Here is a 9,760-nt window from a genome sequence, read left to right on the forward strand (position 1 = left end):
TACAGGGATGATAAGAATACCAGTTCTATTTACCTCTATGTGGATAAGAGGGTCAAACAAAATAGCATAAAAGCGATTTTGCAAACTGTAAAGAAAACCACAGATGTTTGTGGAGTCAATGCTAGCATAGCCGTTGTTTAGCGGCTTTGCTGTGATGCGTCACTGGGTTAAGGAAATAAACTCATATGGTACAAGACAACCCGGGCTGAGTCCAGAGCCCTCTGTTCTAGCTAAGATATTAACTAGTTTGATGACTTGGTTGAGACACTTTGGGCCGAGATCAGGTGCGTTCAGAGTGGTATGGCTGTAGACAAGACACTTTGGGAGTCTGTTACCCCGTCTCTGCAATGAGAATGGAGTCTAGTACCATGCAGAGCTCACAGAGATGGGAAAGGAAATGAGCCGGTGGACAAGGAGCCCTGTGCTTTGTAAATCTGAAGTCTGGCTATAGGATGCCAGGGCACCTCACATGTGGAGGTGCTGGGTGTTCGCTCGTCCCCCTCAAGCTCATGTGCAGGAGCTGAGGGACCACTTTCATCCTGGGGCCCTGCCCTCTGCCAGCCTTCTCCGAGGGGTGGAATGTTCCACTGGGGAGCTTCCTGGGCACGTTTTTTTCTCCTACAAACCTGAGAGCACAGAAGATGCATCTGGCTGGCTTCCTGCTCCTCCTTCTGGCTGGACGATTGGTCCTTTCTCAAGGTCAGCTGCATCCCAAGCACTACGGCCAGGGTCATGCCCACCTCCCCTGTCAGGCTCCCGGCACAGGTGAGGGCTTCTCCAGCCTCAAGATCAACCCAGGCAACACCACCTTTGCCCTCTGCTTCCACCACCTGTTGGCTTCCCAAGCCCCCGGGGGCAGTATCTTCTCCCCTCTGAGCATCTCCACAGACTAGCTATGCTGTCCCTGGAGGTCAGCTTGCACAGCAGGACTCAGATCCTGGAGGGTCTGGGCTTCAACCTCACACAGGTATCAGAGTTCGACAGCCACCAAGGCTTCCAGAACCTTCTGCACACTCTCTACCTCCCAGGCAACAGGCTGGAGATATGCATGGGCAACGTCTTGTTCCTGAGCCCTGAGCAGCTGCTTCTTCTGAGAATCCTCAAGGACTCCGCAATCTTCTGTGAGTCTAGACTCTTCTGCACCAACTTCAAAGACTCTGTGAGCATGACCCAGCTAATCAACCACCACCTTAGGGAGGAAACTTGGGGAAGATCGTGAATTTGGTCAGCAAGCTCATGCCGATACTACGATGATGCTGGTAAATTACGTGTACTTCAAAGGTCAGTGTGTTGGTGAATCCCACTCTTCCCTTTCCCCCTAACTTACTGAAGGCTCACGTGTCAAAGAGAAACCCCTCGAAACAGAAAGTGGATGGATTGAGTCTGATACATTGAGCAGACTTCAGGAAATTTAATGTTAGAGCATCAGATATTTAAGTTTGTATAATATTGATTTCCATCCCTTCATACTTCTAGACAGGTTTTCTTATTTATTTTTTTAATAACAGCAATGCATGTGTGACAAACATCTTATGAATTCATATCAAAGCTTTACCCCTTACCAAGAGTGCAAATCCAGCAGGCTGTTTGCTTGAAGTGAGGATATGAGTCCCTGCTTCAAGTTTTATTTCTAAGGATCAAATGATGTCACATATTTATATGTTCCTTAGAGGAGGGCCTGAAGGGATTGGCAAGCTTTAGGTCCCAGCCAAATCCAACAGACCACCTGTTTTTGTAAATAAAGTTTTATTGGCACACAGCCACACCCACTCATTTATGTATTATCTCTGACAGCCTTTGCAAGACAGAGATTAACTCTTGCTACTGAGACAGAATGACCTGTAAAGCATAAAATATTTACTTTCTGACCCGTTGCAGAAGAAGATTGCAGATCTCTGAGCATTAGACATGCTCAATAAATAGAGCATTTGCAATTACTCTAATGACAACAATTTTGAAGACCTTTAAAAATACATAAAAGTATAAAAAATACATGGAAGTATAAAAGAAAAAATAGAAGTTGTCCATAATCTTACCTTCCTGAGTGAACCAGCATTATTTAGCCTAATTCCTTCCAGTCTTCTATTTATACACATATGTTGATAGAGTTGAAATCACAGGTGGGGACGTTTTTGTACGGTGTATCACGTAGGGTGCCATCCAGGGAGCAGAGTCACCGTAAGTGTTAAGAGAAAGAGGATTGTCCTAGGAATTAGACTTGGTGTATTTGTGGGAGGGACTGGGGAAGTGAAGGTCTGGAGGAAGAATTTGGAAGGACAGAGAAAAAGGCACTGGAGCTGGTAGACAAGTTGGAACTTCTCTGGAAGTCTGTATGCCAGCTGGGCACATCCAGCCACCAGATTGGTTCTACATAGGGGGAGCCTGGGAAGAGGCCCAGGCCGTAGTCTGGGGACACAGTTGGGCACCATGGAGGAGCTGGACGTTGAACGTGGAGGACAGCATGGGTATCTGCAGCACACACCTCCTCTGGTCTGTCCATCATCTCGTCTGTCCATCATCTCATCTGCCTTCAACGGGCGATGGCTGTTTCACATCTGACTCCCAGTCTCCTGCTGTGACCACCTTGAATCTACAGGAAACACATTCTGGGAAACAGCCCCAGATTAACAATTCAGCCACACTGGTCATTGCTTGCATTTTACATGTAGAATTTTTACACGTAGAATTTTTACACACCATTGAAAATTTTTAAAAAAAGTACGTGTAGGATTTTTACACACCATAGAAAATTTAAAAAAAAATAAATTCTGCAATAACTATAAATTCACAGGAAGTTGCAGAGTTGTGTGGAGAGGTCCCATGTACCTTTCACTCAGGTTCCCTGGATAATGTCTTACAGTTGCTGCTGTTGTTTAGTTGCTCAGCTGTGTCTGACTCTTTGCGATCCCACGCAAAGAGCATTAGACATGTCTGCCTCCTCTGTCCGTGGAATTTCCCAGGCAAGAATACTAGAGTGGGTTGCCATTCCCTTCTCCAGGGGATGTTCCCGATCCAGGTGTTGAACCCACATCTCCTGCATTGCAGGCAGATTCTTTACCACTGAGCCACCCAGGGAACATCTTACATAATTGTATACAGTTGCAAACCAGGAATTTATTTATAAAATTTTATTTTATTTATAAAAATAAACAAACTTTATTCAGATGTTATCAGTTTTCACATGCACTCATGTGTGTGTGTAGTTTTACGCTCTTGAAAAATTTATTTAGATCTCATTTTAGTGGCTGTACAATATTCTATTAACTCCATTCAACTGGAAAAAATAATATAATTTACAGGTATAATATACACTCTCACCACACCCAAATCTCTGGCCAGAAATAATGAAGTTTTTGGTGCTCTCTTCCTGTAACCTTCTTTCCAATTGGGTTAGTGCTCGTGGCACAAGCAAAAGGCTCTCCAGAAATAGAAGAGAAATAGCCTGCCCTCTGACACATTTGCCTGTCACCTTGGGGATATAAATGTAGCCTCAAGCCCTCAATCTAGGTCACATGGTGTGAAGAGTGGAATGACTGTGGTTTATCTTTAAAAATGAAAAGTACCTAGAAGAAAACAAACCAAAGATGTGCAGCATCTTTCTAGATAAAATTATATTGAGAGATACTGAAGTGGGCAAACAAACAAACAAAAATAGTATACTGAATTTATGAATAGGGAGACTTAATGCGCTAAAGATGTCAGCCCCCCAGCAATTGATCTAAATTTTTTAATGTAATCCCAACAGTTTTGGGGGGAAATTTTTGTTTATTTTTGGCTGCACTGGGTCGTCACTGCTGTGCACAGGCTTCCTTTAGTTGCCGTAGGTGAGGGTTACTCTCTGGTTGCGGTGTGCAGGCTTCTCTCTGTTGCTGAGCATGGATGGTAGTGTGCGAGGGCTCAGTAGTTGTGACCCATGGGCTGACCTGCTCTATAGCACATGGGATCTTCCTGGACTACAGATTGAATCTGTGTTCCCTGCATTGACTGATGGATTCTTAACCAGTGGACTACTAGGGAAGTCCCTCCTAACAGCTTTTTAAAAGATTATTTTTGGTGCCAGTTAACAAGCTGATTCTAAAATGTATGCGAGAGAGCAAAAGGCCAAGAATAGCTAAAAAGGGAGAACCTGCCTGCTGGGGAGCAAGACCGGTTATAAACCTATATTAATTTAGACTGTGTGGTACATGTAGACCAAGGGGACAGAATAGAAAGGCTGGAATAGAACCCAGAAGTGGCCCCTTGGATATACAAACATCTGATATTTGAAAAAACCTGCATGATAGAATGTTGAGAAAAAGGATAGATTTTTTTTTTTTTTAAGTGGTGTAGGGACAGTACCCTCATGGGGGGAAAAATGATTTTGTACGCCTCCCTCCTACTGATAATAAGCATTCATTCCAGGTGACGTAAAGCCCTAAATGCAAAAGGTAAGAGCAAAGCTTGTAGATGATGGAGGGAAGTATCTTCAGGACCTGGAGGTGGGAAAATGTCCCTGGGTAGGACACAGAGATCTAACCATAAAGGAAAAAACTGATATGCTCGCTGCATTACAGTGGAGAATTTCAGTCACCAAAGCACACCATTATGAAAGTGAGAAGACAAGCCAGGGAGGAAGAAAACTCACTGACAACATACAGAATTGATCAACAACTAGTGTTCAGAGAGCTGCAAATCACTAAGAAACAGCCCTATAGAAATACGGGTCAAAAACGTCACCTGGCACTGAGCCAAAATCAAACAAACAACCCGCTACCAAAACTAATAAAAAACTTCCGTGTGCTCGTGCTAAGTCACTTTAGTCATGTCTGACCCTGTGCAGCCCTATGGACTGTAGCCTGCCAGGCTTCTCTGTCCATGGGATTCTCCAGGCAAGAATACTGGAGTGGGTTGCCACGCCCTCCTCCAGGGCATCTTCCTGATTCAGGGATCGAACCCATATCTCTTACATCTACCTGCATTGGCAGGGGGTTCTTTACCACCAGCGCCACCAGTTGATCCATAAACACAGAAGAGTACTCGATCTTACTTTAAACTGAGAAAGGGCATGTCTGAAGCACAATGAGCTACCACTACACGAACACCAGGTTGACAAAATGAAGTCCAACAATTTCAAGTAACTGGTGAAGACATGAAAAGATCTTGCTGGGTATCCTCTTGGGTCTCTTACTTTAGAATCTTTCTGAACCCCCAGGTCCATGCCCCAGGCAGGTCTGGTGTTGAACTGATGGGATGGTGAGGTAAGGGTCTGGAGTGATGGTTGGGGGGGTGTGTTTCTTGGATGGAGGATGGGCTTATTTGTCCACAAATGCCTGCTACCCTCTTCCCTTCTTCCTTCCAGCTCTGTGGGAGAAACCATTCATCCCTTCCTTGACTGCTCCCCACAACTTCTATGTTGATGAGGACACCACAGTCAAGGTGCCTATGATGCCACAGGATACCCAGCACCACTGGTATCTTCACGACAGGTACTTGCCCTGCTTGGTGCTGTGGACGGATTGCCAAGGAAACACAACAACCCTCTTTATCCTTCCTAACCAAGGGAAGATGGAGCAGGTGGAAGAGGTTTTGACTCCCAAGATGCCAACAAGATGGAGCAACTTGTTCCGGAAGAGGTAATCCATCAGGGCATGGTGCAGGCTGTGTCTTCACTGTGAACCCTTCCAACCAGAGCCAGTGTCCCAAATTGGAAAGGGGATCACCAAATTTTGGAAGAAGTCTTACTTTCTCCAAGACTTTCCATGCTGCTGCTTAGTCGCTTCAGTCGTGTCCGACTCTGTGCGACACCAGAGATGGCAGCCCACCAGGACCCACCGTGCCTGGGATTCTCCAGGCAAGAACACTGGAGTGGGTTGCCATTTCGTCCTTCAATGCATGAAAGTGAAAAGTGAAAGTGAAGTCGCTTAGTCGTGTCTGACTCTTAGCGACCCCATGGACTGCAGCCTACCAGGCTCCTCCGTTCATGGGATTTTCCAGGCAAGAGTACTGGAGTGGGGTTCCATTGCCTTCTCCCATATCTATGCACTGGTGCTGCTGCTAAGTCACTTCAGTCCTGTCCGACTCTGTGCAACCCCATAAACGGCAGCCCACCGGGACCCGCCGTCCCTGGGATTCTCCAGGCAAGAACACTGGAGTGGGCTGCCATTTCCTTCTCCAATGCATGAAAGTGAAAAGTGAAAGTGAAGTCGCTCAGTCGTGTTTGATTCTTAGCGACCCCATAGACTGCAGCCCACCAGGCTCCTCCGTCCATGGGATTTTCCAGGCAAGAGTACTGGAGTGGGGTGCCAGGGCCTTCTCCGACTTTCCATGGGTTTCCTTAAATAAGGATTGCCAATACTGTATCTAAATTTTGCCCTCATTAGTGAAGAGAGAACCAGACTAGGAGTTAGGAATCTTGGGTTTAGATGTAGCACTTATACTACCCACTCCAGGATCCTTGCCTGGGAAATCCCATGGATGGAGGAGCCTGGTGGGCTGCAGTCCACGGGGTTGCATAAGAGTCGGATACGACTAAACAACAACAACTTGTACTGCACAAGTCCGGGGTGAAGAGACACCAGCTCTCTGAGGGTCCACCTTGTGCAATGAATGAGTAGATTTCTGGTCAAGATGCTGACCATTATGCTATAGAGGTATTTAGCAAAACCCCACCCACCCACTCCAACAAGTACCAAGGAAGCTTTCACATCACCCTGAGGCTATGAGGAGGAAAAGTCTTCAAACACACTTGAGAAAAGGACCTCAGGTCAAGGCCGTATGGGGGTGGGCAATTCACACAACTCATGTGGTAGAAGAATTCTATCCAAAGAAATCACCGGTTGCAAACAAGTGAAAACCATGGGGCCCCATCAGTTCAGTTGCTCGGTTGTGTCCAGCTGTTTGTGATTCCATGGACTGCAGCACACCAGACCTCCCTGTCCATCACCAATTCCTGGAGCCTGCTCACACTCATGTCCATCGAGTCATTGATGCCATCTAACCACCTCATTCTCTGTCATCCCCTCCTCTTCCTGCCTTCAATCTTTCCCAGCATCAGGGTCTTTTCCAATGAGTTAGCTCTTCGCATCAGGTGGCCAAAGTACTGGAGTTTCAGCTTCAGCATCAGACCTTCTAACGAATATTCAGGACTGATTTTGGCCCCATCAGAGACAAAGGCAAAACTGCCGCATGAGGAGACCTGTATCTCCTGACACGTGTGCAGAAAACCACCTCTGTTTAGAAGAGCTGCCAAAGGAAGGAGACCTTGCAGACAGCTGACCCTGGGGTCAAAGGAGCCTGGCTTTAAGTCACCAGGAGCACTCACTGAGGGCATGGCACAGAACTCTGATGGAGTGAGGGCAGGGAGCGAGTGCCCTTGAGAAGAGCCCAGCCTAGATGGGACCCCTGGCTAGTTCAAGAGTCCAGTGTTTTAACCCACTGCCTCTTTCAGCCATTTTTATGGGAAGCTCAAGTTGTATCTCCCCAAGTTCTCCATTTCTGGTGCCTATAGATTAGATCAGATTTTGCCCAAGCTGGGCATCACAGACCTGGGTATCAACCCCTGGAGACCTTGGAGGGGAACTTCTACCTCTTGGAAGGTGCTGGGTGCTGGGTGCTCTCCCGGCCACCATGTGAAGTCTCAGAGCCCGAGTTTTACTCAATAATCCCTGGGCATAGGGAGCCAAGAAGTAACCCACCGTGTGCTGGGTGTGGTGCTCGATGCTGGGAATCCAGGGGCCACCAGGCCCCTGCCCTCAGAGAGCTGTCCCAGTCAAGCCACAGATGGTGGCAACAAGAGTGATAAATGCAGAGACAGAAACAGAGGAAGGACGCAGACGAGGCTGGGTTGTTTCATGCATTTCTAGGTGAAAAAAAGGGACCTGTGACCTCAGTTATGTAAGACAAAGTTGTGCTAGAGGGTAGAGTCTTGGGCTTGAGAGTTCAAGTTTCAGTTCCGCCTCTTATGACATTAGAAGTTCTGCATCTTAGGACCCTCCTTTGACTCCACGGTCAGCCGTCTGCAATGTTACCCAGCCTCTGGATTTACCTTCCTCATCTGCAAAACAGACATAAGACATTGACATCATAGGATGGTTAAGAAAATTAAAAGAGTGTAGGCACACAGTGTGTGCTCAATAAATGATCACAATCACCATTGTATAAATAAGGGATCTTTAGCTCAATGACCCTCCCCACGGTGCAGAAATTCCTGCTGTGTTTTCTCAACAAATGGCTTTGGTCTTCAGTGGTTTCTGGTCTCTCCAGGCTTCCCTAAGCCCTGACTCATGCTCTCTGGTGGCTCAGATGGTAAAGAAGCTGCCTACAATGCCCTGGGTCAGGAAGATCCCCTGGAGGAGGGCATGGCTACCCACTCCAGTGTTCTTGCCTGGAAAGTCCCATGGACAGAGGGAGCCTGGCAGGCTACAGTCCATGGGCTCGCAAAGTGTTGGACACAGCTGAGCGACTAACATACACACGCTCTCTCGGCGCTAACACTAGCCATTTCCCTTTCAGAGTTTCCGCAAGGCCATCCTGGAGGTGGGTGAAGTTGGCACCCAGGCTGCAGTGGCCCCCGGCAGTTTTGCCACCTTTTGGCCCCCGGGACAATTGCTAAGCCCTTTGGTTTAACCAGTTCTTCCTTGTGATCTTTTCCACCAATGCCCAGAGCATCTTCTTTCTGGGAAAAGTGGTCAACCCCACAAAACCATAGCCCTCCCAGGGCTGGCTTGTCTGTTACAAGCAGGAGGACGTAGCCTGGAGGGAGAGGCATGAGCAGCTCTGGGCTTGGAGTGGAGGATACAGAAGATGCTGAGGATCTGGGGCAGAAGTTGTTGGTGAAGGATGCGGGTGGTATCTGAAGGGTGTGGACTGGACACCCAGCTCCTCAGGGCTGTGTCACCCCAGACAGACCATCTAACCTCTTTGAGCAGGTCTACCCTGGAAAGTGGGAGAAATGTCCACCACCAGCCACACCACCCAGGGTAGTTATACAGATTAAACAAAATGATGGCTATGGGGAGCCTGGCTCAGCGCTTCCCACATAGTGGATACTCAATCAATGCATCCCTTTCCTATCCCTCTGGGGTTTGCCTGTGGTCCCCTGGCACACCTGGTCCAGGACGCAGTGGTGAGATGTTCCAAATTTCAGTAAGTTCACGAGGTGTGTGTGTGTGTGTGGTAGGCAGTCGTGGTGTGGGCAGCCAGTGGACAGGGCAGGTGCCGTTTCAGAGCCAGGGTTCAGAAGGCCTTGGCAGGGAGAGTGTCCACCAAGGCATCTGCTACCGAGACTGGAGATGGAGGCTCAGGGAGGCAAGCTATTGCAAGGGAGCTCAGGCCCTGCCCCACCTGTGGTCACGGGGATGTGGCCAGTATCCCTCTCAGAGCAGATTGCCATGGCCACGGACTGAGCTTCACAAGGAGAAGTGTGAGATGTAGGAGTCTAGAGGCCTATCTTCCCATCCCTGCTGTGCCATCGAGGTGCTCTGAGACTTATGTGGTCCTTCCCCCTCTGGACTTCAGTGTCCCCACCTCAGTAATGTTAGCTGGCCCAGTATTAAAAAGCAGAGACATCACTTTGCTGACAAAGGTCCATCTAGTTAAAGCTATGGTTTTTCAGTTATGGTTGGATGTAAAAGTTGGACTATAAAGAAGTCTGAGTGCTGAAGAGTTGATGCTGTTGAACTGTGGTGCTGGAGAAGACGCTTGAGAGTTCCCTGGACAGCAAGGAGATCAAACCAGTCAATCCTAAAGGAAATCAGCCCTGAATATTCATTGGAAGGACTGG

At 47.8% G+C, this 9,760-nt stretch overlaps 1 protein-coding gene across 1 annotated transcript; it reads left to right on the forward strand.

Annotated features, from left to right (window-relative positions):
• The first annotated feature begins 596 nt into the window (after window positions 1-596).
• On the forward strand, window positions 597-8,686 carry SERPINA4 (serpin family A member 4). Its single transcript, XM_061394168.1, is given in 8 exon segments — window positions 597-885; window positions 888-1,202; window positions 1,205-1,234; window positions 1,237-1,281; window positions 5,339-5,612; window positions 7,427-7,574; window positions 8,491-8,564; window positions 8,566-8,686. Coding segments are annotated over 8 exon segments (1,251 nt in total). The 5' UTR covers window positions 597-641.
• The last annotated feature ends 1,074 nt before the right edge of the window (window positions 8,687-9,760 follow it).

The sequence above is a fragment of the Bos javanicus genome, chromosome 21 (genome assembly GCF_032452875.1).
Source record: "Bos javanicus breed banteng chromosome 21, ARS-OSU_banteng_1.0, whole genome shotgun sequence".
NCBI classification, from domain to species: Eukaryota; Metazoa; Chordata; class Mammalia; order Artiodactyla; family Bovidae; genus Bos; species Bos javanicus.